Consider the following 27,684-nt stretch of genomic DNA (forward strand, 5'->3'; position numbering starts at 1 on the left):
CTTGTGTGTTTACTTTAACTTGTATATTCAAGGCTCTGTTGTGCTATTTGCTCACTTATCTCTGTACCATCATACCGAGCTTTAACTGGAAGCCTGATATTAACATGCTTTGTGAAAAAGTAGGGATTGGAAGTGTTCAACTGGCTGACACTTTCCCTTCATCTAATATTTTTGTAAGTCTTCATAGGATAATGCCTTAGACAAAGTAAATTTGTCAACCTTGAAGCAGTCTGACAATCTACAAAGCAATGTAATCCTAGAGATTAAATGTGTTGATGCAGTGATCTCTGGGGAGACAGTTCTCTTACTAAGATTTTCTTTGTCTCAAAAACAAAGAAAACCTCAAAGCAAAGCAAACCCCATGAACTGAAAACCACAACATAGTTTCAAAACAAATTCCCTATACCGCAGAGTCGAGGCAAGCAACAAAGGCCGAAAGCTTCTCCTTAATTTTTCTATAAAATGTAGGGCAGTATGTTGAAACAAAATTACCATCTAACACTAAAATCTTGAAATTTTATTTAAAACCCTTAAGTGTGTGATCTGGTTATACCAGAATTGAACTCACAGCATTTCCTTCTAAGTTTTTAATACGAGACCTACTACATCAGCGTCATAGACCCAAAGTGCCCACCACTTTGTGGCATTGAGATGCTAGAAACTCTCTTCAAATTTGATTATTTCCAGTTGGACCAGCTCTTCTCTCTGTGGGCTTACCTGCTCATGATTTTAATGTTCTCCTCTTGTTTGTTAAATTTTGTCACTATGAGAAGATTTGTGCATCTTTTGATAACAGAGCTGGAAACAGTTCAAAGGACTCATCTGAGAGAAGTCAGTCACACATTAGAAAGAATTTTCATTAAAAAATAAAGATACAGAGAACAAAGGGGAGCTCAAGAATGAAGCACACACTGACTTCAGATAGGGCAGAATCTACTGTTAGAACATTATGATGAGAAACAAGTTATTTCCTATTTGAAAGAAAAATCTGTCTTAGAAATTTATGACAATGAAGAAGAATGTGTAACAAAGACATCTTGCTTAACAAACGTAATATTCAGTCACAAAATTCCAAAGTAAATTCCAAAGAAGTTTGTGGGGAAACTGCTGATGAGTACTCCTGTGTGAACGAGCTCAAGAAGAATACTATCTCAGAACACGTATGACTGCTTCACTAATATGAAGCTGTTTGCTCTCCTGCAAGGGCAGAAGGAATATCAGCTTCATTATTTACAGTTCAGACTTATTTTCCAAATTTTACTTTTGTCTAGTTCTGCATCACCTCTAATTTCTGATGCTTTCCTTTGATCACTTTCATTTCAGCCTGACTCAGCATAACAAACATCAAAAAGACATCTCACTGCATATCAAACATCTGCCCTTATTCTGCTATTTATGACAAATTTTTAATGTAACTCCCTATTAACTACTCCAGCAATGCCTAAAAAACAGCAGTTCCGGGCTACAAATAATGTGTGGTCTCATTTCAGCCCTACAGGAAATGCCATAAATGAGACAAGAATATGGTGAGATGTATCCTGTAGAGTCAAACAGAGGTTCTTCATTACACCAAGTGACAGACTTTCTTAGAATGCTGCACCAAGGTTCCAAACAGTTACGTATCAGTTACTGGGAATTTTACAGACCAGATGTGCATGACATCACTCAAATGTCTGCAGGATTTCAAGGCTAGTCTTTTGCTTGTTCTAAATCCAGGAGAGCAAACCCCAGTGCATTTCTTTCACGTTTTGCAAAATCACCTAAAAAAGTCTTGATACCTAGTACCTCTCATTCATCGTATAACAGTGACATCAGTGATTAAAAAAGAAGGGTAAGAAAACCATGAACTGTCATCTAGACAAAGGATTATTCTGCTTGGAACATCTTAGTAAGCACTCAGATGGCAATGGCACTTTCAATAGAGGCATTAATAGTGTCCTGTCCTCCACAAAGTTCCTTTACAAGAAACAAAACCAGTATTTCATCATCTCTGGCTTGAACTGGCCAATAAATTCTAAACAGGAAGGAAGGACAACAATCATAGTGCCATGGTTTAGAAACCACTACACATAAATACATAGACATCCTAGTTTCCTCAGGTTTGTCTCACTGAGAAACCAGATTAAGCAAGCCCCAAACTAAACACATCTTGAACAAATACAACAAACTAAAATTTTAGGAAACACCTATATAAGTGACTTTTTGGAACGCATCCTGAGCCAGTGTCTCAGGTAAAATAAGTAATTGAATCATTGCCAAATTTCACAACACTCATTTGAGGGTCCATGTTCAATTAGCAGTTTTGGAATTTGTATTTCGCAAATAATTCTGTGACAGAATAAAGAAAGTCCCTCAGAAATGGTGTCTCTTGGTAACACTCAGTAGATGAGCTCTTGGGTAGGTGATGCATTTTTCTGAAGATAGCTTGGATGAGGAACAATGTAGGGCTGAAAGGACAAATAATCATCCAGCCAGAACCAAGCACGCCAAGACTGAGATGGCTTTTTCTGTCCCTCAGCTTAGTTCTCCTTTACTACAGACTAAGCTGGTTACCTCCTGTCCTCTCACCAGCGGATGTGGACAACTCCCAGCAACTGAAACTCTGTATCAATTTCCTTTGTAAAAAAAAATCACCTGGCCCACCCAAAGAGTCCTTCCTTCAACATAATGGCTCTGTCACTCCCTATCTTGTAGGTTATGGTTTCTAAAAGTTCTAGAGGTGATGTTCACTCCTCTTGGGATACCCCCAGCTGATTTACAGCTTCAACACACACCAGCTAAGGCTGAACGTGGTCAAGTGAAGAACAATTATTTCCTGCATCTTTTATACGTATCCCAATTTACTATGCCCCAGAATAGGAAACCTACAGAAAACATTATTTTTGCCTGAAATTCAACTTTCTGAATCTTCATTTTCAATTACTTTCTTTGTCCACTTACTTCTCACTGCTTCAGCTGACCCTCATAATTTTTCATTAAGTTGGGGCGCTTGAAATCCGTGACATCTTTGTTGGAAATATTCCTTTCCAGTAAGAAGACAAAGGTGACTCCCATAATTTCTAGAAACTCTACCAGTTAATCTAAAAATGACTGGCAACAGGAAAAACCCAAGCTAAACATATGATACAGCCTCTGAAAACAGGGGAAAAAAATTCCACATGTACTGTCTTTATCTGTAGACCAGAATCTTTGTATTATGTATGACACCACCATGGCAGTTTTCTGTAGTGCTCCATCAGCTGATCTCTGGTTCCTTGACAGCCTGTTGAACAGCAACAGTGTCCATGGATCAAGAAGCTATCGGCTCCCTACTGGCATCTCCTGGGGTAAAGATGACCCAGAGCAGGGAGCGTAACAGAAGTAGAGAGCCTGGACTGTACAATGCAAATCTTTTACTGCAAATTAAGCTCTTATTTCTCATTGTGTAAACACTGGATGCAGAGAGTTTAAACTGTAAAATGAGCACCTGGCAGGCAGAGCCAACAGCATTCAGGCCATGTTAAATTGAGTGCCAGTGGCTGTAGTTGCATGCCCCAACATGTCCCTCTGCCTCACATTTCCAATTAGCTGGTTTTAGGCTTCCAGACGCACCTAGATGGTTGTGGAATAGGGATGTGGACAAATTTAAGGTCCTCCAAGGATGGCCCAAAGTGCCTCTGAAGTGAGTAACTAGTTCATATATTGTGGTGAAAGAGAGAGAACAAAGAGGGGAGAATCAGTGAGGGGAGATTCGGGAGCTGGGAGAAGGAAGCAAGGAGACACAGAATGGCAGTAACAAGTTTGCCACCCGGATGATGCCACTCCTGTCAGTTCACAAAGGCGGCTGAAGGTAAAGCACACTTATCTCCTGCAGAACAGGTTTGGCTTCCTCTGCCCATAATGCTGCACACTTCCTTGTGCTCCCGGCAGAGGACAGCCCTGGCTGCTGCAGCCTCCCCTTCAAGCCCCGCGACGCAGAGGAAATCCCAGAGCGTGTTCATGCTGTCCCTCACACCACTGATAGAGCTGTCCCAGTGCTGCTCCCGCGCAGGTCTGCGGTGGCTCAAGCAGAATGGTGAAGCTGCTCCAGAGCCTGGGACGCACTCTCCAGGGCTGCTCACTTCCCACTGCAGCCTGAGCCAGCTCAGCAGCTTCTCCTGCCTCGCCTCCCCGTTCTGCACTGGGACAACTGGGGTGCCTCTGCCAGCACCATCCTGCTACTGACACCGCTTGTGACATCCTCATCATTTGTGGATGGGTAACCACCTTCCAGAACTCCAAGACCTTTAGTGAACCCAACCAGTCCCAGCACTGGGCAGAAACCGTGGTTTTGCACCACTGCTGCTGTTGTTTTTTGTGGAAGTAAACATCAAAATGCAAATCAAAGCTGCTGGTTGAATGGGTCACTTCAGCACAAGACAAAAGGGATCTGTTTGCAGAAGAAACTACTGCTACAGCCCCAGAAAGCATTCAGAAAGCAGAAGTGATTTGTGGGGAAGAAGAACTCTACCCCTTTTGTAATCAAAGCAATTTTATGAGGGCTGGAGAAATGACTTGAGTGAAGTCACTGGGACCACAGAATCACCCACACAAGCAGTTTGTTTAAAATAGGGAATTACCAATGGGGTAAGGGAGAGACCCAGGAAAGATTTGGAAAGGCTGTGGAACCAGTTCTCCAGCATCTGCTATCTAAAACACCAGCATGCAGGAAGGCTCTGGCAAAGCTGAGGCACCACAGAAAATTAGCACCTACTCTGCAATGCCAGTCCAGCACACTCCTGCTCTCACCCAGCCAGTGCTCCAAAACACACCAACTTGGTGATCAACCGGTGGATTCAATCAACAATGAAATCAACATTAGTGTAAACACTTCAGGTGGCCACCTTTGGTGCTCTTATACACGTTTTTCACAGGGAAAGTCTCTGAAAATAAGGTTCTCAGGGAATTCACAAAGGTATTGTCATGGTCACCATCATCTTTAGCTTTGTCTGTACACAGAAAGCATGGAGCAGAGACATCTGACACTCATGGCTCTAGCCTGAGGAATAAATAAAACACTGTCCCTATGGCTATTTTTAAGAGGGGTAAATTTAGAAGGAAGGAGGAGACAAGGGGGTGGAATATATTATTAGTTTCAGGTTTTTTCAGTGCTCATTGGTTTTTATAAAGGCTTGGTCTGTATCAGTAGGCAGACAAGTGCTTGTTAAATGTTGATTTTGCATGTGGCTGTTATTGCTATATCCAGACACCTATGCAATCTTCCAGTTATGGAGAATCTACTGTTCCACTGCCACGTATCTGAACCATGAATTGAACATAGGCTTCACTTGGCACTCCATAGTCCTGAAAGCCATGGTTTAAAAACACAGGACAATATTCTACAGCAATAGAAAAGTTAACAGCAAACATGCAAACTTTTGATCCTTTCCTATCTGAAACCAGTTTATAAAGAAGTTCTATAGCACAAACTCCAGCTATTCCTGAGGTAATGAGAAAAAAAAGAGCAGCTTCAAGATGTTATCCTGTCTGTTCAGACATAGAATTCACTCAAGCAGGAAATACACACAAATAGGGCTGGATAGTCAGTCTGAGATGTAATGATAACAAGCTGCTGACATTTCAGAATTTTTCTTTGAATAACAGGCACTGGCTGAGGACACACAATGCTGGAGAGTAGGAAAGAGCTTTTCAGAAGTCATTGCTTTGAATCACAGAACAATACTGCAAGAGACTGACTGCAAGCTGGTACATAACTTGGTGCCAGGCCTAAGTGGCAAAAACCAGAACAAAACAAAACAAAAAAACCAGCCCAAAATCCAAACACCTTCCTCAAAAAAATACTTCAGAGCGTTTTAGATGAGGAGAGAGGAGGCATTCACTATCACCATAGCAAAAAGACTGCAACAGACCTTCTCTGAGGAAAGGATCACCTGGCCAGCATGATCCAGAAGGAAAACCAGAACAAGACACATAGTTTCTGGCATGACAAGATTTAGAAGTGACTCTTGGATCATCTTCAGCCACTTGCACTCAAAATGTATCTTTACTTTTGTACATGGCAAACTGTCCCCTTTACACAACAAACCAATCTTTTGTGTCTGCTCTATACTTCTTTTTCCTTACTCTTTTATTAAAGCAAGGAAGTGGGATTGACTATTCTATTTTCAGCCATCTCTACCACCAGCAGGAGCTGTCCTTACAGACACAATAAACCCCCTCTTTGCAGCTTCATTTATCAGTCCCTTCTCAGAACTACTGGAGCATGGGGAGAGAATGGGGAGAACATCCATCTGAAGAAAGAAAATAAGAGGCTGCTACCTAGACTAAAAACTTTATTGATCTGTGAAAGTTTCTGCTAGTCCTGCTTTCCCAGAGGTTTCACAGAGTCAGCAGGAAAACAAACCCAAGCCTGTGAGGAAGAAACAGTGTCATAAGCAGCATGTTTGAAATGCAGCTTGCTGACCTCAGATTTGGGGGACAGAATGTTTAGGAGCTTCTCATAAGCACAAGAGGACAATTCACCCACTTAAGCCACCACTGTGATGGAGCTGCGAGTGATACAGGAGCAGTTGGCCTTTGCTATCCTGGCTATGAAATACCATGTGGGGAATTCATGCTGGAGTTCTGGGAGCTCGCTCACATGTAGTGCCAAGAGTCCTCAGTTTTCACGCTCAGTCCAGATTCCCCGTTTCTCCTTTTCCTTTGATATTCCTTCTCTTCACTTGCACCGGCACATACAAGTGTTAGAGATGTGTGCCATTTTCCCTGTGCACACAGACCCACAACACCCCCTTTCTTCACCTATTTTCATCTAACTGTATCTGCCTCATCCCTACCTTCAGCACTGAACCAGTATCAGCAAACATACTGCACGGCCAGACCACAAAATACTGAGAAATACAAATACAGCCTTTTATCTTCCCAAGCTGAAGCACTCCTCAGTTTTTTGAGCAAGGGTGTCTGCATTTGCACACATGTATGTGACCACAAAGACACACACACGCTTCAAGCTCCTCTTGAATGCAGCCTCTGAACAAGGCATGAGGCTCTGTCAGTGTGAAGAGCCTGCGTCACACACTTGGGGTCTCTCATTATTTGTTAATGTGTTTAATCACCTCTTTTACAGAATTACTCCATCCTCAGTATCTCCTCTGTTGTTCTGTCATCCAATGCCATTTAGTGGACCCAAGCCAGCAGTCCAAGAACTCTTCTTGCTCCCTTTTGCTCACCTTGAGCGAAACACACATTTACAAAGCAGAATACTGATACACAGATCCCCCACCCCAAACAGAGAGGGCCAGCCCTCTTTCTGGGTGAGATTTGCCTCTCACCAAGATCCACTCTGATGAAGAAAACTTTACACAAGGGCAAAACAGAAAAAACCCCCACCAAATCTGAAAGGTGACCCTCATTTTAGTTAAAATGGTCCAAATCAAGACTCAATTAAAGCCTCTTTTCTTCATTTCTGGGCAGAGAAAACCAGAAACATTTGTCTCAGGCATAGACACAAGCAGGCAATCTTGGTTTTGCTGGTATTTAAAATGATGAAGAAAGGACTGACAGCACCTCTAACATCCCCTTTTCTCCCTATTACATTTCTTCTTTTGGAGGCAAGAAAGTCAACATTTGACAACTGAGATTTACACTTCAGAAAAATAAGTGTCCCATACAAGAGGAGAGTGAGGGCACAGGATTTCCATTGCTCAGATTAAAATCACATAAAACAAATATTCTGCCAGCTCCTGAAAAAAAAAAGGAAAAAAACCTCATAAACTGTACTAGATAAAATCAGCAGCAGTGTTTCCTCTCAAATCGCAGAACAGCAACTTCAGTCCTTTTGACCCAAGATGAGGCTTGCATGCCCTAGTAATTCTAGCAAATGAGGAACATGACAAGCTGAGCAGTTAGGCCTTATCTATCTAAGTCAGGATAATTACTCTGAAAAAGCACCTTATCATACAGATCAGGCAGCACGGATTTTCATTTACTCTCAGATACTGCACAAAAGTACCACATCCCCTCTCACGAGGTTACAAATAGCCCAGACACCATAGGGAGAGAAAGGGGCTGTTTAAGGAGGAAAATAAAAAACTACTCAACAGCAGGAGAAAGAGGATTATCTTGAATGGCCTGCCACTGCTTTTTCAGTGACTCTGGTTTTCATCATCATCTCTGTTTTACTTCGTAAAGATTCCAAGAATGATAATAGAAGAAGCCTATCACACACTCGAGAGAAAAAATAAAAGAAATTACACAAGCAGTTATATCTGATCTTCAGGGAAATCATGACTAGGGCTGTTTGCTGATCCAGCAAACATAGCTTGGGCAGAAACACCTACTAGGAAAAAAAAAGCACAAAGGCACAAAATACAACAGAAAAACAGCCATGACATAAAAATGCCTATTTCTGTATCATTCTCATCACCAGAGTCCCACAGAATCCTTGCCATCACTTGTTTTGTCAGGAATTACTTCTCCTAAGGCATACTTCCTTTATTAAGCATGAAGTAAGGAAACAAGGTGAGCTAAGGCCTCAGAATTAAACAGTTTAGTCTTGGAACATTGTTTCCTAGATATGACATGTCACCCAGTCTGGCTAGAGTGGCAGTGATTTAGAATAAATATAACATTTTTGAATTAATTAGAAATTATGGGCTGTTGTGACCACCAGTGATGAGCAGGAAAAAATTTAAAGTTAGCAGGAGTCCAAGAATTTCATTAAAAAAAATCCAATCTAATGTCATGGTTTCTGGTGATACTTCCATGAAAAGAGAGAATGATCTAGACACTGGCTCCTCTTTCTCCAAGTAAAATCAGCTCTAGATCATTCCCTTACCCTCCCATCAGATTCATGCAAAGCTGAAAATTTCTGAGTCTTTATTATTATTATTATTATTATTATTATTTAACTTAAACAAGATGGGGAAAGAACAGCACCTTTTAAAAAAACCCTGTTGTGTGCTATAAAGGATAAACAGGTGAGGTTTAAAAAAAGTTAAGTTTATATATGTACATATACACACATACACTAAACCAAATTAAAACCAGAAAACTTGTGATGAAGTAATTTTCAACAAAAGAGAAGCCTTATTCCACATCAAGCAAAAGCACCACAAATTAAGAGTAGAGTGCACAATCACATGTAGTGCAGATACCAAACTAGCCTGGGTCCTGGAAGCAGTGGAGCTACAGCAGGACAGAGCTCCATGAGGGCCATCTTATCCTACTCCTTGGCAGAAGCAAGTGCACAGTGTGCATTCAGGAGGGTGTGCTGTACAGGCACTGCCACAGCTGCCTGCTCTCCCTCCAGCTGTTTTGGCAGATGCCACAAAACACAGCAAACTAGTGACAATAGGAGACCCAGATCTGAGCTACAGACTGATTTAGCTACAGTATTTTCTTAACAGAGGTTTCTGAATTCCCCCATGTCTCTCGGGTGCTCCCTGTAGGTACTGCCAGCTTCAGTCACATGGCAGACAGCTCCTCATTATGTATTATTTGTGCATTGAAGTTCCCATTCTTGCATACCTGCACCTTTTCCTATCTCTCTTCCACCTCACAACACCACTTCTATTTTCTCCAGGCTGACAGGGTAATAAAATTAGGAAGGGGCCTGTACACCTAACTAAGGGGAACTGTCAACAACCAAATGTAGTTTAAAAAATAATAACAATTCTTAAAAAAACCCAATTAAAAAACCTGTTAAAGTTCTGCAGACTTCTGGCAGGGTTTGGTCATTTAGCCCAGAGGTCTTTGTCTTCAGGGCCTGCAGGCTAAATTGTCGACTGGCAAGAAGCATGCAGTACATGATAAAATTCTGACTAAAAGAAAAAAGTAGTAAGGGCTGGGGAGAAGAGGCTCTAACATGGAAACCCCAGACTGCAGTAGCAGCACTCATGCCACACGGTAGGCTTTCAGGAGGGTGAATTCCTTCCTGTTGGTGCGAGCTGCCCAGATGAAAAGAGCAGCTGCCATGAACTGCAAAGGTGCGGACACACAGGCGAGGCAGAAGGACCAGCCGAATTCACCCCTCACATCCTCTGGCAGAGGCAGCTTCCTATGGAGCAGCTCAATCCCAGCTACATAGCAGCCAACAAGGCCCAGTGTACACAGCCCTGGGGAAGGAAGCAGCAAAGCACAGTGAGCTCACCCATGGAGTGCTCCAGGGGGTACTCTCAGCTTCTGGAGGAGGATGGCGGGACACTTACCTGCTAGGAAATGCAGGACCCCAGTGGCAATGGCCGGGTAAAGGCTGCGACAGGCACAAGCACAGAGCCCAATCAGAGCCCCAAAGCACATGAGGCCGATGCTGACAAAGGGCAGGAGAAACTGCAATCGCCAGAGATCTGCATGTGAAAGAAACACACACCTCAAGTTTGCTGAAGGTGTGCTAAAAACAGATCTCCTCCCACCATCTTACATTCCCTTCTACCCTGCTGTTTCTGCTTCATCAGACATTCCACATTCATAGCTAAAGAGGACCAAAGACTCCATTGAAGCATAAAGAACTTAATTTGTTAACTCAAAAATTCCTGTGCAAAAAATTCATAGGCAAAACCCTTGCTAACACATTTATGTCTTCTGACCTACTGCCTGTGCTACTGTAAAAAACAGTAAATGGCGAGCAAGACACAGAAGCTTTCCTCGCTGTTGACTGTATTTGAGAAACATCTTTTTTTAATTCTACTTTCTTATCTGCCAGAACTGAAAGACACTTACAAGTCCGATTCAAATCCGTGCCACTGTTGTGATTTCCAGGCTCTATGTACTTTTCTACAAACTGATCAGAGAGCGAGAAACTGATGCAGTTTGTAGTCATATCGGTTTCTGGGGGTGGAAAAAAGAAAAAGTTACCATTAGGTGTCTTCCCTCAACCCTCCTTCTCCCCTTTCAAATCCTCCTTTCCCAATGATTTGAGCTAGGAAGCTCCTCTGAGTTCCCTTTGTGAGAAAAAATTACCTCCAAACAGATCTGTAGATGCTTTCCTATGATGTAGTTGACATAGCATGGCTGTTACAAGGTACTACACTAAGGGACACCATTCCAACATGTAGAATCTTCAAACTTCCCTGGATTATCCACAGAGAACTGCGCCATGTGTAACAGACTGGGAAAGAAATGTGGTGGCATATGATGCTCAACTATGTTGCCACATATTCATGTGCTCGGGGTCCCTTAACTAAACTGTGCTTATCTCCACACGCAGAACGCAGTCTCATACTAACAGTTAAATCAAAAGAGGGATAAAAAGCCTATTTAAATATGAAGGATTTGCTTCTTTATACTAAATTTCTACCTCAGATTTTTCTTTGAGAATACTGTTGAGCAGAACTGGTTTAAGTGTCTTCCAAAATAAGCATTTTCATGAGAGGAAAAAAAAAAAGTATTTCATGTAATGTTTTTTTTCCTCCAGAAATGTATCTGAAAGTACATCTTTAAGAGATTTCCAAATGAAGATGCTCACACATACAGTAAGTACCCAAAATCGACCTTGAAGCAATTAAAATAATTGTTTACCACACATTTTATCCTCCAATGATTTTGAAAAATCATACAAATATTTCACTCCATATCCATTCAAGGAATCCAGGATGTGCTGATGTGATGATGAACAAAGTGAATGACTAGCTAAAAGCAACAAGTGCCTCCTTGATAAAGTAGTGTCTTTATTCCATTGCTGGATCCCAGGATGTGTCCTTAAACACAGTAACTGGGAGAGCAACTATAATTGTAGCCCCAACTGGACAGCTGAAGCAAAATAAAAATCAAGCTTGTGAGATTAAATTTAGATCAAGTATCATGTGTCAAAACCAGAAGCTGCAGCACTGACAGCCACAGACCATTTTGCCCTTTGCCTCTTTAAAAATCTGGACTGTCTTTATTAAAAAAACAAGCAACCAAAACATAAGCTAGAAATAAACCTTCTGGAGGAACAAAGTGTTCTGAGGAAGTTAGCACCCCAGGCAAGCTAAGGAAGTGATAATGGCTCCGGAGGTACCTGGTGGGCTGTACCAGTGAGAGTTTTTGGGTACAGTGATACATCTCCGCCACAGTCCAACCGTGCCGTTGCACCGGAAGAGCGCATCTGTGTAGGTCTTCTCATCTGCATCTTTGCTGACAAACTCCTCCCAGATGCTTCTACCAGCTTCACTCACATTCTCGGCTGGGGACAGGGTGTGGTATTCGTACCAGAAGTCGGTGCCAATGGAGGCTGCCATGTAGATGGTGGAGATGAGGCTGAGCACGCAGGCGATCACCAGCGCGGTAGCAAACCGGTTATCCATCATGGCGCCCTGGGTGGGGACACAGGGACAAGTGAGCAACGCTTCTGGAAGCACAAAGTTATCCCAGCAGTGCCAAACTTGTGGCATCAGCCCCCTTCTGCAACACCCCCTCAGGGTATGCATGCCTTCCTTTCCCTACCTGCTAGAATCAAAGGAACACTGAGCAAATCTACAGTGCTGGCCAGCATCCACTGGGTCTTCAAGTTCCAAGTAGGGATAATATCCTGGAGAGTGTGCTCTCCCAGTCACACTGCACTGGCTGCTCTCCCTGAAACAGCAACTGACAGAACAACATCAACTCATCTCCAAAGCAGATGACACAGCTCCCTGCCATTTGTGATCCTGATTGTAGGCAACGTCAGAGACTCCATCCACAACGCCCAGGAAGAAGACTTATCTTTCCTTAAGAGATTACCAAGGGTGGAAGTTATTTTTAGCCTGCCACCCCATAAGACTTTCACAGCTTGTGTTTACAGCAAAGATAAGAACCACAGGCATGACGAAAAAGCTCTTCCAGGCTGCTCACAAAGGGCAGCCATGCCAAGGTGCTGGAATGCCTTTAGGGAAGAGAGAAATGTAGCACTAGAAATGTTTGCACTAGAGGCAGAACATGAAGGAAGCACTGGAAGACAAATCTGGAAATCACGATAAATGCTGCAATAATGCCACAATACATACCATGGTATTTTTTGGAGACCGGGAGCAATGCAGAGGGGTGCCCTGTTCCATGGGAACAAGGTGACAAAACTGAAAGGCCTTCATATGCTGCCGCAAGGACTTTGCGTCCCTCTCTTAGGGGTCATTTATGCCCTCCTTTGTGGGGTCATGCCCCCAAATGGCAGAGATTCACGGTCAAAGGAGGCATGGGGAGAACACAAATACCACACATGCTTATGCTTATGACAATACCATGACTTTAATGAGCAAGTGATTGGTAATACAAGAAATGTTCTGTGGCTGCAATACACCAGAGGACTCCTCTCGGATGCCAGTTGTTCTCACGTGCTTTGTGTGCTTGATTAAATTTATGGATTATTATGAATCAGGCTCGATGCACTTGCCAGAAAAAAAAAAAAATTGAAACTAGCTCAGCAGCTAGAGGTAGGCTGGCGGCAAGAGCTACTATCTAATCAGCTCTTGTCTACTGCTGGCTCTACCTCCCTTCTCCCACACACTTTGATCAAAATATTTTGGTCTCGTTTCTTTGCAACTAATGAACCGCAACTGGAAACAGCAAGTGCCTTAAACCTCAGCATTCACCAGGAAAAACACCAGAGCCTCAAGTCAGACTTGTCAGTAAGAAATTCTGAACTAGAAAACAAGTTGCAAATTAAAGAAGGGAATTTCAAAGGCATCAATGTTTGCCATTAACAATACCATTCTTATTTCTTTTCCCCTCCATCTGCTCCTGTATTTGTCTGAAACTGGCTAACAAGGAGGAGAAATGTGTTCCCATATCATTTCCTATGCTTCATTTCCACATTAAATGAGGCACACACTCTGCAATATCCATCCTTGAACGGCATCCTTAGTGATGAGAAAGAATAGAACTGATTTTTGGTGAACTGACAAGAAACACCCATTCAAAATACTGCCAAGTTTGCATACCACAACTGTACTTAAATCTACAAGCTGTAAACTTTTGTAAGTTAATAGAAATATTGAGAGGGAGAACACACCGTATCCGGGCTTATTTATGTAGAAAACATAGAATTAAGCGCAGACTTGGAAGCAAATTCTCTGTGCAGTGTTTAATTCCTGTTTATGTATTTGTACTCTCCTTTGATATCCCAGCATCTTGTTCAAGATACACAGGACATGGGATGAACAGGATAGGAAGAACAAGTTGCTGTATAGATCTGACCCCACCATTCATAACCTACTGAGCTAACTGAGGGATCCTTTCCCCTTCACATACTGCCCCCGAAGCAAACAGGGCAAGTGGCATCTCCAGGGCCAAAGCTTCTGCCCAGCTCAGCTCAGAGATGAGTAGATCACTCTCAGAGCAAGCAGCAGAACAGGCTGGTCTGGATTTTCCACTATATTGCGATCTACTGCATGAGAAACTCTCTGCAACAGACTCCTCTCTTTAGAAAGGGCTCTCTCTGGGTGGAAGGATCACAAAAACCCCCAAGCTCCATCCTCAGAGTAGTGTCTGGTGAAAAAGAATGTAACTGGGACATTATTGGGCTGCTGATCTGCTGTCACTGCCTTTCAATACAAATGCTGACAAAGCCCTATCAAATTTATACCGAACACAGAGAAAGAAAAGAAGTGCCCCAAAAGTCTTACTTTCAGCTACATTCGGCTGCCAGGTGCAGAACACTGGTGCTGACAGTATCCCTACTAGATCACCATTAAAAAACAACTACACATTTTTGACCAGCCTTCTGTGTGCTGGTGTGCTGTGAACACGGCAGAGTTGATGTCAGCTGGCAACCAAGAACGGTTCATAAGCAAAATGAAGGCTTAATCACCAAGTAGCAAATTAAAGCATTGCCCAGTGTTCATTATCCACTTGGTAAAAGGGACATGGCAATCTACTGACTTTCAATCCTTGTAATGTAACTGCAGGCAGGGGTAGAGAGCAGCCGAGGGGGCTACAGACCCCAAAATCTAGTGGGCGGCTTTGTGTGGCATTTTTCCCCAAATGACTTTCAGTATGGACAGGACAGTGACAAGGCAAGAGTGGACCCCCAGCTCCTTACAATAAAGGTTCCCTCAATGCTTCTGCCTAACACTGCAACTACTTACAGAAAAGATGAAGAACTCTACAACACTTTATGCAAAGCTTGAACCAGTTTTTCCTGCCAATGGAGTAGACTCGACTACCCTGCCCATTCACTGTGCATATCCACTGCATCTTCATTTACAGGAGACACACTCCCCCTTAAATGAGGTGTCCTTTCAAAAGGGAGAACCATCCTGCCAGCCCCAGGCAGAGCTCAAAGGGAACAGCGAGCACAGCCAGTAAGAAATAGTTAACAGAGAAGACCACGAAGAAACACACTGTGTGTTTATGGGATTAATGCCACACTTTGCAAAAGATTCTGTGCAGAACAACGTGTAGGAGATGCTTACGAAAAAATAACATTAGTGCTACCAAATTATAAATTATAAATATAAAATTATAAAGACAAAGATTGATAACAAATAAAAATGCTTTTTCTCCATAGGCTGTCAACAAGAGCCTTCACTGTTTTAACAGGTTTGTTCTTATAGCTCTGACAGCACATTTCTGTCTAACAGGAGAAGCTATTCCAAACAAGTTGCAGCTGACACTAAGCTATGCAACGAATTTAAGACACTAGATGGTTGCAAACAGGCGAAAGTGCTTTACAAGATACTGCGATTATATTCACTTTTTAAAAGACATGAGACACATAAAAATTTTTAAATTTTCAAAAAAGAAAATTTTTGAAAAAAGCTCAAAAAAGAGAAGGCAAAGGCCAAACTGGAAGCAATACTCAATAGAATGACTAGACTGCATGCATTTCAAAGAAGGTAAAAACAAAGGGGGCAAGTTAGTAGAGTCAGGAAAGAAAAACAGAGAACAGAACAAAAGCAAGTATTCTGGCGAAAAATCAGCTCTAAGACTGAAGACTGGACAGTCTTTGTAAGAAGTTACTGTACCATGGCAGAAGGGAATACAAAACCATGCATTTTTATCTTGTTACTACTGTCACTCCTTCCAGCTAACAGTGGGCCACCACATTTAAGAAACTCCTTTTACGTGACACCACAAAAAAAGGACGGCTGCATTGGCTGGCATTCTCTCAGGAAACATGCTTGCAGTCAAAAAGCGATTAGGCAGAAGGCCTACAAGAGGGTGCAAATAAGGGGAGAGGGCTGCCAACAGCACCAAACAGGATCGTCCGATCGATATTCAGGGCAACAAAATGTTAGGAAAGACTACTACTAAACACTTTCTTACCTTCAGAGACGCACAGAGCCGCTCAGGACACACAGCTCCAATGCTTCCAGATGGCTTCAGAGGCACAGTGTTGTTTGTGTCCTGTGGCCAGTCGAGAGCATGAAACACAAACCTCCCTTCTGCCCTGACTGTTCCATTCATTCAGCTTCTTCCACACCACCAGTTCACAACAAGTGATCTACAAGAAGAGAGCAAACCGAATGGCTGGACATCATCATTTCACTCTGAAATTACTTGACAGACATCTCCCAGTGCTATCATTAGCGAAAAAAAAAGGTAAGATGGAGAAGTGAAATGACTTGAAAAGCCCTCGGGCCAAGAGAACCTGTCCCCGCAGGACCAGCCCAGCGCCGGGCCGGGCCGGCCGGGCATCCCCACGGAGCGCGACCGCCCCTGGGGGTCTCGGGCCTCCCAGGCGCCAGCTCCGCGCGGGGGGCGACAGCCTCGGGCCGGCAGCAAACCCGAGGGGAGCACCCCGAGCCCTCAGCCCCGCTTCCCCCCTCAGCCCCGCTTCCCCCCTCAGCGCCGGCCCGGCCCGGCCCGGCACCCACCGCCCATCGCCGCCGCCTCGCACCCGGCCCGGCCTCGCTTCCGCCCGCCGCGCCCGCCCGCGCGGGGCACGCTGGGCGATGTAGTTCTGCCGCCCCCTTCCGGAGGCGCCGGGCGCCGGCCCCCGCCCCCACGGGGCAGCCCTTTCCAATGGCTCATCACCCGTCCTGGGGAGAAATTCCTCCTCATGTCCAGCCTGGACCTCCCCGGCACAGCTTGGGACTGTGGCCTCTCGTCCTGTCGCTGGTTATCTGGGTGAAGAGGCCGATCTCCACCTGGCTACAACCTCCTTTCTAGTTTTTTCTGTTTCTCTTGATCGCTTGGAAAAAATGGTGACATGATAGCCTGGGTGAATGACTTGGGAAAACATGGAAGGGGGAAAAAAACCCAGTAAAAATTGCAAAAAAATTGGTAACACTGGCTCCATGCCTCAAACTGGACGTTTCCCTCCATCCCTGGTACACGAAACCACGGAAATGACAAGAGGACTCGTAAAAGTGGTTAACAATTCCCCTGTTTGAGAGACCAGCCCACCCAGTCTTGGTTTTACAAACCTCCAAACAAGCAAACTAATAGTCAGAAAAAAACCCCAGCATCATCCGAGGCTTTCACGCTCTGAGGACTTCTGGGGAATTATCCTGATCAACTCCTCCGCCAGAACAGCCAGGAAGCATTTTTGCAGCAAGGTAAGAAAGTAGGATGTAAAGGTGAAAAACAGCCACAGAAGAAACTTCTCAGATTTGGTGCAACATTACTTTTTTAATTAAAAAAATTATTAGAAATTGTATTTAATGAAAGACATTTCTGTCTATATGCCCCACCTTTCTGGAACATGGAGCTGTCTCAGCAACACTTCATAATAAAACTGTGTAGAAAGACATATTTCACGGTCTGTCTGGGATTTATCGTGGACTCCAAAATACTTGACATCTTTATCGATGGCCTGGAAGAAAGCAGAGTACTGCTGATAAACCTCACAGATGACACGAGGGAAGGGTAAATAATGACATAGAGAGGGTACTGGGACAGGGTGACCTGATCATGTCGTGGCTGGGGCAAGCAAACATGCATTTCAATAAGGTCATCGATGAGCTCATTAATTTAAAAGCAAAGACTGGAGGCTATACTTACCTGACATAAGATTTCATCCTGGGAAACACAAAATGAAAAAGGAAGAATGTTGGTGAAGTACCAACTACCAAGATGTGACCCCAAAAACCCCCCAACTTTCCCGTAACCACGGATGTATAAACTGAGAAATAACAAGGAAAGAAGTTGTATCACATCTAGAATTGCTGCTGGCCCTGAAATAGCATGACTAGTTTTGATATGTTGGCAAAATAGAGATAAACCTGAAAAGGGATATGAAAATCACTGAGCAATTAGAAAACCTCTCTTAATGAAATGTATCACAGAAGGTCAGTCAATTTTATTTATAGAAGAGGAGTTTATTTAAGGAGTTAATTTATTAAACGAAAGGACTCACAAGACTATAAAATACATGTAGTAGCAACAGGGAACAAAAAAAATCAGTAACTTCTTTCTGTATACCTGGAAAAGCTATCAAAGGTTGAAGCCAGAAAACATTAAAAGGAAAAAAAGTCAACAAAACCCCTGTGTATTCTAAGCCATGTAAATTGTACTACGTAAATTGTAAAAGCAGAATTGGAACCATTTGCTGTAAAATGCAGTGAATTATCTAACACTGGCACGACTACAGTTTTCTCCTAAAAGATCTAATTTTGTAAAAATGAAAATCAATTCTGAAAAATTTTGCAGCCATTGCTACTTCCATTATTAAATTAGGCTACGGTGGCCTCTTCTTTTTCATAATCTGCCCTGATCAATGTGAAGTGTGCAGCTGCTCAAAAGCATCCAGAAGGAATTTTCATTTTATTTACTTAAAATCAAATACTCTCTACAGATTCCACCTGGATTTTTTTTTCCTGGAAAAATACCCTTCCTTATAGTAAGAGCAACCCAATAAAAACGTTACAGATAAATGCATAGGGTCATTCCTTGCCAGCAACGCTTTTCTTTTTTCTCTTCTTTTCACACCTCCTCAATGTGCCTCAGGAGAACCACTGGTTGATCAGTTTAGTTACAGCACAGGATGAGTTGGGAAGGTTTTAAAAGTAAGAGTTTGCTTTACTGTGCACAGGAAAGCACAAAGGGAACAATGCTAAGGAAATAATCCTCAGGGCTATAGCTTAAATGCTATTCCTGCTTTTGGCAAAAGTGAAGTTTCTTTGATAGCAGACCTGGATCACGAGCATTACTGAGTTCTCGGGCATTGACAGAGAGTTTAACATTAGAGTGCTGCAAACAAAACAAACAAAACCAAAACCCCAGTATGTTGCAAAAAAAAATTAAATTGTTTAGTACAAAATGTGTGTCATTGTAGTTCTCACAGTCTAAGGAAATATGTAAGCATTTGTAGGAGGTGGCACCACTTGTATTAAATGAAGCTGATACAAGACAAAAAAAGAAAAAAAACCTTCATATATCACGTTCACTTCAGGAATTATTGATTCAGACCTGAAAAAGGTGTTCAAAAGTCTGCCCGTTTCTTCCAAAACTACTAGTTAATTTACAAGATATCACCTCCCCCAACAAATATTCTCTTCACAATAATAAAAAGTTTTAGTTTTAAATAAAATAAAAAGTTTTTCAGGTTTAGTTTTAGGCACCATCTATGAGCATTTCCCACAGCCTGAGTGAATAGAAAATCCCTCCCATTCCCCTCAGACCTCTTTATACAGTTTGCCTGGTTTTATTTCTGCCTTCTTTGTTTTTCTTTAATTTTTTTTGTGGCACAGAACACAGTAGTATAATTTTCACAGAGAGAAAACCTTCTAGATGTGCTTCTCCCAAATAACATGAATAGCGTTGGGGCATTATAATGGTACTCATCCTTTATGTCAGTGCTCTCCAAACCTTTTTATCATGCATCTTTTCAGTAAAAGCTTTTTGAGCAGGCACCCCTATTAAATGTATATATTTTTTTAGAATTATACATACGTACTACAGTACCAATATATAATGTACATTATAAAACATACACAAAAATAGAAATTAAAAAAAGATTAAATAAACGGCAATAGACAATAAGCAATATTTAAAAATTAAGTGTACAAACGTATTTTCTTCCTGCACTGCATTTTGTAGACCACTGCTCTCAGCATGAAACTATTTCAGTCTATCAGTGCCCACAATTTTACCTGAATAGGTCCCACCTTTTCCTCTTTGTTGAGAGACGAAACTTCTTTTAGTTAGCATTCATGTGGTTACCTTTGAGCCTCCCTTCAACTAGCCTTAGCATAGTAGGGCAGTTGCAGCCAATTTAGTGTGGGGTTTTTGATTTTTTTTCTTTTTTAATTAGGTCTGCAAATCTGTTTCTTACATGTTTTTTAAGTAAAATCATTCAGAAACTACTACACTTTATTTTACAGCCAAACGAACCTCTGTCCTTCTCAGCATTTATCACTATTAATAATTTACAGATACGCAGCTTATTTTATCTAGCTGCCTGTTCTTATATAAAAGTGCATGTACAAGCTGGAACAAAATGACATTTCAACTATCAGTAAAACAGAGAGTGTAGAACAACAACAACAAAAAGAACAAAATATAAACAACACAGAAAACCAAACCCACACCTTGCTACCTGAAATTGCAGAACTTTGTAAGGCGGAGGTGGTGTGTGTAACAAACAAAATTGGCAACGCTGCCTACTTCCTGTGCAGATACTTTTCCCACAAATTACGTGACTACCTACCATAATACATCTATCACAGGCATTACAGAACCGTGAACAAAGACGTGACAGCTTCTCCCTTGCTGCTCTTGGAAACATCTCAGCGCTTCCTAGAAGGAAGATTTAAGGAATGGTGTAAACACGGACCTGACAGATCTCACAGGTGCATTTGAGAGAGTCAGAACCATCAGAGCAACACACAATTTAAAGCAGAACTGGCCACATGCGGGGCCACCGTCGTAGTACCTGCTCTGAGTGCCTGGTTACAACGGTTGAGTTCATTCTCAGCACCCAGAAGCTTCATTTTTTCAGAGCTGCATCAAGGGCTGGACAAGATGGGTATCCCGAATGGAAGAACATACACCTGAGCCAACCAGTAGCTGGTTGCTTCAGAAGAGAATTCTTTCAGGAAAAGTGTTTACATGTATCTGGTGAAGCCTGGGAGGAGGAAAATGCTGTGGAAATACAGGAGTAGGATGAGGAGAGGATAGAGTCTGTCCTCCTGAGCTTTCTGTAATATCTGTGCAGGAGTGTTATCAGGGGAATTTCCATGTACTCAGTATTTTTGATAGCTTGGCTCTATCTCAGGGAAGTGAACTCTGGGAAGAGTAAGAAACTACATGATGCCCTAAGTGAATCACAATCACACAAAACCACCCCATACTACTGACAAATATGCCTGCTGCTGCTCCACTTGGATAATTACAGATCACTTCATTATTCACGACTATGCTTTAGATTATCTTTGCAAATCTTCTGTTCAGATAAGGAAGTGTCACATGTGGAATATGGCAACATGCAGTGACATCCCTAAGTCTGCTTGTAGCATTCAAGAAATACAGAGCAAATTCAGCAGAGCAGAGTTGGTCCCTGTTGGAAAAGGTTTACTATTTAATTTTTTATTTTAGTGAGTAAGGCTGTTAATCTAAAGAGAGACAACACAGTGAGGAACCACAAACACAGGAATACACAGACATAAACTTATCTTTATTATGCCTTTAAGCTTTTTGAAGATACTTTTTTTGTTTGCTCTGAGGTGGAGAGGGAAGGAGTGAATTTCAAGGAGTATGAAGTAGTGTGAGATGGAGGGAAGAGAAGTTTGTGTCTGATTTCTAAAGCTTGTAACTGCTTGTAAGCTGTTATTTTCTATCTGCAGAGTAAAATAACAGGTAGGTCCGCCTTTGCAAGAGAGGCAGAACTGTTGTAGAACTGACTGTAGGGTTCAGCTGATCTCCTGTTCTAGTACTGATGGAAAGAGAATGCCTCCATTTCCCACTGCTCCTTGGAAGAAAAAACAAACCTGAAAACACATTCCTTGAAGCAGCAATAAGCAAAAATCAGCAAAACTCATGTCTGCACTGAATTCATCAAATATCTTTTTTTGTAAACTGTCAGCTACTTGGGCTCTTTTACACAAGTCTTGGCTGAAAACTCAGTGTATTCTTTTTTCTCTTCAGATGGGGAGAGGATGGTTTTTAGCCTGTGTTTTCTTGCAGGTTTACACTTGATGTCTCCTGCATGCAAATTGCAATGCCCTCAAATGCAACCTGATTCTAAGTGTGTTAGGAGTTTGGTTCTGTGCTTCCTTCTCCCAGCTTTGCCAGGGGAGAAATAAGGTGGCACACAAATCCATATGTAACTGACCAGTGACAAGTCTCTTATGAACAAAAAGACTTATGGCAACAGTACCTACTCACTTTAATCACCACAGAAGAGACTTTTACATTTCATTGAAAATAAGAATTGTCTTTTAGACAATCAGGTGCAGGAGATTACTCCTAGAATAACAACGAGGCATTTTAGAAATCTATGGAAAGTTTTTTTACTCTGATTCATAAGTGAACTAACTAAACAGAGTCACTGCCTCCTACTTAGAAGAGGACACAGTGATTTTTAGGGTGAACACTTACACCCACTTTGAGAAGGTGGGAAGATGATTTTTAGCCTGTTATTCCTTACAGGTTCACATTTACATCTGTGGCATACAAATCAATAATCTTATCCAGGGTGTTTTTATACACCTTGATCCTTTCTCAGTTTGTGGTGGCTGAATTACACTCACTAGGCAAGTGCTTACACATTCCATAAAAATAGTCAGCTAGAGTCCACTAGTGCCCTACAGATAGGAAGGCAGTTGTGTATAACTAGGCACTTGTTAGATATCAGCATATCTACAGCTGAGACAGTGCCCACCTAAATACCCTTCCATCCAGCTGCCAGTTGTTTCACAGCAGGCACCTGCTGCACAGGAGCACATAACCTGAGCCCTGGGAGAATGAATCTGAGTGCATCCAGAGTGCACTGGAGGGACTCACTTGCTGTGCATGCAGTTTGGAGTTGCTCTTTGCATGTGAAGACACATACAGATGCAATCTGTCCGCCCGGGGATGGAGCACACACCAGGAGGTGATTTCCTCAAAGCTTTGAGAATCCTGGAGGCACGCCTGGTCTGTGAACATGCTGGTGGGAGGGAGAGGAAGGAGAAAATGAATTTATCTTTAGAAGAGAGGAAAGATGATGAAAACTAATAGTGCAGGTTTCAAATTAGTATGCACTGACAAAGCTGTAATGAATTCAGTAGTTTTAAAAATGAAATTTCCATTTGATTTATGCAACGCTGCAGGGGCTGTCTGTAAGGTAAGTCACAGCTGGAGCAATACTGATATTGAGAGTGAAAGATGGAAGAAATCAGAGCTCGTTAAGAGGAGTGAGTGCTGTATATAAGAACAGCTCAAGAGCCATGCAGGCTGTGCAGCCAGAAGGAGAAGGAACAAACTGCTGCTCTGGAGTCCAGGACTGTGGCTGATAAGGAAGCCTATGTGGGGGATGGGAACATCAAGTCAAGTTTCAAATTGCAGAAGAATATACGACACACTGGAAAGCTGTTCTTGAAGTTTCTAATACATTCCTAGAGCTGGATGTGGGCACTCCAGATCTAGGGGAACTGGTGGGGCTGCAGGGCAGGAGGAGAGCACTGGCAGGGCAGCGAAAAACCTGGGACAGGTAAAGAACAACCAACCACAGGGTAGAATGGTTATAGTAGTTTTAAATGTTTCTCCCTGTATATATTCATATGAGAGAATTACTTTCAAACAGAAAACAACAATCATAACCAGACAAGTAAAGCGAAAACCTCCAAGCCTCAGAAAAGTCAAACTTGCCCCAACAAGCAATTTATACAAAATATTTTGAATATAGATAAAGGTTGGGGCACCTGAATTCACTGTTCCTGGGCTTCTTATGAGCTGGTACAATCTCAAATGTCTTCAAACTACAAATATACTTTCCTAAAAAAAAAAAGTTCAGAATCTTGAAAACTACCTTCCCTCCACCTGAAAGAAAATCAAAACCTGAAGCCAGAAAATGCAAAATGGAGATAGAATCAGTAAAACTAAACCTGATTTTTAAAAACTCACAAGCATTTATTCTGAAGGCAGGGTTTTGACTAATCAGATACTCTTGTTGCTTGTTTTTTGCCTGTGCAGTTGGTTAAAAGGGTAAAAATTACCTCCCCACAAAACCACTTTTCTGCTCCTCCCCCCTCTCCCCCTCCTCCCCGCTCACTGATAAAATGTTTTTAACGAAGACCTGGAAGGGAAGGGTAAGGGGAAGCTCCGAGCCTCCCTCAGAGAGAGAATGAAGACAGCGGGGCCAGAAATGGAACTCCCTGAGCTGTCATCCATGGCTACAGTCAGCTTCAACTACGACTACTACTACGATGACCAGTGCCAGTACCAGCAGCTGCAACATATGTCTACTTTCCTCCCTATCCTTTATAGTGCTGTGTTCCTGGTGGGCATCGTTGGCAACTCAATCCTGATAGCGGCCTTGGTCTTCAAGCGACGGGTCCAGAGGCTGATTGACATCTTTATCATCAACCTCGCTGCATCTGACTTCATCTTCCTCATCACGCTGCCATTCTGGGTGGACATGGAGGTGTCGGATGAGAACTGGAGGGTAGGATCTTTCCTCTGTAAAGCTAGTTCCTACGTCATCTCAGTCAACATGTACTGCAGCATCCTGCTCCTCACCTGCATGAGTGCTGACCGGTACCTCGCCATCATGCACCCCTCTGTCGCAAGACAGATCAGAACAAGATCCTATTCCAGAGCACTCTGCATCTGTGTCTGGTTATTATCCTGCTGCTTAGGGATGCCGACCCTTTTGTCCAGAGAACTGAAGAAGCAATATGGAAAGACTTACTGCACAGACAAAGCCGTGACAGAAGCCAAACAGATCATGTCACTGATGCTTTTAATCCTGGCCTTCTTCTTCCCACTGTTGAGTATCTTAACCTTTTACTGCTCCATCACCAAGAGACTCTGTGTGCACTATCAGAAGGCTGGGAAACGTGATAAGAAACTGAGGAAATCCATCAAGATCGTCTTCATTGTAGTGGCAGCTTTTGTTGTCTCCTGGGTTCCTTACAATCTTTTCAAGCTTATGGCCATCCTTTTGCGACTCCTAAAGCATCCTGACTGCTTTTCTGGCACGGTTGCCTTGCTGGGCATAAAGGTGAGCAGCCCTTTTGCTTTTGCCAATAGCTGTGCCAACCCTTTCATTTACTTTTGCTTTGACAACTACATCCGCAGAGCCATGCTCCAGTGCCTGTGCCCACGGGTGAAAATCAGCAGCAACAACTCTGACACCCTGGACACCCACCTGAGCCATTCCTTATCCAGTTTTGTGGCAGGGGATTATATTGCCAGGAAGAGGAAGCACTCTGTGTCCCTCTGACTGGGAGCTGGGGCTGCGGAGGAAGGAACTTCTCCCCCCAGAGATGGCAGGAAAAGAAAAAGAGAATCGAGCAACAGAGAAAGGTGCGGCTGTAATGCAGCCAGTGCTTCAGGTGGGTGGGATGCTGCTTCCTTTTAAATGCAAATAGATGGGATAGGAAACCTTAACCCCAGAATTACTTCACAATGATGATTGCTGTGACAACGCATGGTGTAAATGTGAAACCATCATACCGAGAAACAGCTACAAATGCTTATGCTGGAAGCCCAGTACAAGTTCTACAAACTACAGAAAGGAACCATGTGACTCAGTCAAGGCCTCTCCGAGACAAGCTTTGAACTTGTGTGTATATAGGTTTTCATTCTGTGTGAGAAAAACGAGTGTTTCTTTTTGGTTTCTAGCTTGCCCACAAATAATTCACAATGTCCTCAAACCAGCCTGAACAATTATGGGCTTTTGGAGGTTTTCTGAACTTAGAAATCCAGTATTTTTATGAATTTGTGTGTTACCAGTCCTCATAACTTGAGTCTTGTGCATTTTAAGTCTCAGCTTCTTATTATAACATTAAATCTTCAGTTTTAATCGTAATCATTAAAGTGTTTAGCCCCTCAGATTTCAGAAAAAAGAGAACTTGAAGGCAGAGAAACCAGGAGACAAGCAAAACCTTGCATTTAACTTTTCTCTTAAAGGAAAGAAGACCAACAAAAGCACACTTGTGCTTTTAAAGACTTTTTTTGAGGACCTCACACAATTTCTGACTGCTTGGGTCAGAACTAAAGAGTTCCAGTAAGGAAAAGGACATGGTGGGTTCTAGAGCGAACGGTTACACACATGCAAACCTGCTAAAAGGCTTCAAAGGGAAGACGGCTGTATCAGCTAACTTAGCTCATGAAAAATAGAAATGAGCAAAGCCTGAAGGGCTGACTACTGACTGGACAGCAGAGAAAAAACCCCTGGAGACTGGGCGATGGCAGTGGTATCCCTCCGATGTAACTGCAGCATGTGTACATTCACACTATGGCTTTTCTTTTCACACCTCTTTGTTTTCTAAACATCCGTAAATGGCAATGACTATTTGGAGTGTTACAAATAAATTCTGGTGTTTGCTTTTTGTATCGGCAACAGCTGAGCTGTTTAATGCCTGCAGAGAAACAAAAGCAGACCTCACACAAGGGCGGCACAAACCTAGAAGCCAAGGCATGCGCATCTGGCCCAGCTCCCCAGCCAGTTCCACGCTGGACCTGCTGGCTCCCAGAGCAGGTGGAGAGCTGGCTCAGAGGCTCAGGGCAGGCAGAAGTGTCTTTCAGCAACTGCTGGTGGCAGAGTGCTCTCTGGCACACAGTAAGATACTGGGATACACACCTGGGCTACGAGGAGGGTATCACAGAGACACACACAAGGGTTTTGCTCTCCCCTCCCTTCATTGCATGTGTTTGCTTCCTCCCTCACGACCTCTTCTAAAAGATTTTGTTTTTCTTCCTCCACACGGCAGACTTTCCCTCCCACCCCCACCTAACTCCCACACTCCTTTTTCAGGCTTACAACTGCATGAAGAGCATCAACTGTTCTCAGACTTGCCAGTGTTTGAGACTGAGACCAGTGTCAGCTCAAATTTTAGAGTTTTAAATTTATTTGCAGTGACCCTCAAAAACTGCTCTCTTCTCCATCTCTTATCTTCTTTCTACCTTTACAAGTGTATAAGGAGACCTTTTTTTTTAAAAAAAAATAAGCCTAAGATTTGCATTTCAACTAAGATATGGTTTTTATTACAGCACTGCAGTACTTTGGAATACACCCAATGTACAAGACCTTAAATAATTCTAGTTAAGGCTGCTTCTTTCTTTTTTTTAAATACTTCAAAATACCAGATCAAATTGGAAAAATTACTAAGGAAATCCACCAAGATCTCATGCTCAAAGCTTTAGTTTCTGGAAAATAACAAATAAACTTGATAGATATTGCCAGGTTTGAGGAGAATCACATATAAATGCCACAGCAAATGCTCCACATGAGCAAGGAAATAAAATATACCAAAGGCAACTAATTCAGCAAAGGAAAACTCAACAGATTCTTTCAGACTTTCATCCAGAATAGTGTACTTTATTTTCTTGTGAACTGCAGGTCGTTTGACAATTTCATGACATGGTAAACATTATTTTCCTTTTTTTTTTTTTTTTTTTTCCCCAAGAAAAGACAACCTATGCTTGAACAGCTTTACTTCAGGGACTTTTACTATTCCATATTAACATTTATTAGTTTGTTGGCGCTAAAATATCTTAAGATGATAGCAAAATTATTGTGATTGAAAGTATTTAACGTGGTAGACTTGAGTAATGTAACAGGATGCCTATTTTATCTATGTTAAAAGAATGTAATGACAGTAAATTGGTTTGCTATGTAAAATGGAAATGGTGCAATTCTGATATGACACCTGCCAAAGACCT

General features: G+C 42.5%; 2 protein-coding genes across 4 annotated transcripts; one reads left to right on the top strand and one right to left on the bottom strand.

Moving 5' to 3' along the window:
* Window positions 1-8,447: 8,447 nt before the first annotated feature.
* Window positions 8,448-16,798, bottom strand: CLDND1 (claudin domain containing 1). Of its 3 annotated transcripts, none has more exons than XM_048293959.1 (6): window positions 16,749-16,798; window positions 16,198-16,375; window positions 11,978-12,272; window positions 10,699-10,806; window positions 10,188-10,325; window positions 8,448-10,094 (listed from the first exon to the last, which is right to left on the bottom strand). In XM_048293959.1, the coding sequence occupies exons 2-6, from the start codon at window positions 16,336-16,338 to the stop codon at window positions 9,874-9,876; spliced, it is 903 nt and encodes a 300-aa protein (XP_048149916.1). In that variant the 5' UTR covers window positions 16,339-16,375; window positions 16,749-16,798; the 3' UTR covers window positions 8,448-9,873. The 3 variants fall into 3 exon arrangements, with proteins under 3 accessions (XP_048149916.1, XP_048149918.1, XP_048149919.1); XM_048293961.1 differs by lacking the exon at window positions 16,749-16,798 and adding an exon at window positions 12,403-12,543 and having other exon boundaries at window positions 16,198-16,345; XM_048293962.1 differs by lacking the exon at window positions 16,749-16,798 and adding an exon at window positions 12,403-12,531 and having other exon boundaries at window positions 16,198-16,285.
* A 7,341-nt stretch (window positions 16,799-24,139) lies between these two features.
* On the top strand, window positions 24,140-26,912 carry GPR15 (G protein-coupled receptor 15). Its single transcript, XM_048293958.1, has one exon. The coding sequence runs from the start codon at window positions 24,140-24,142 to the stop codon at window positions 25,238-25,240; it is 1,101 nt and encodes a 366-aa protein (XP_048149915.1). The 3' UTR covers window positions 25,241-26,912.
* Window positions 26,913-27,684: the final 772 nt, after the last annotated feature.

Source organism: Corvus hawaiiensis, chromosome 2 (genome assembly GCF_020740725.1).
Source record: "Corvus hawaiiensis isolate bCorHaw1 chromosome 2, bCorHaw1.pri.cur, whole genome shotgun sequence".
NCBI lineage: Eukaryota > Metazoa > Chordata > Aves > Passeriformes > Corvidae > Corvus > Corvus hawaiiensis.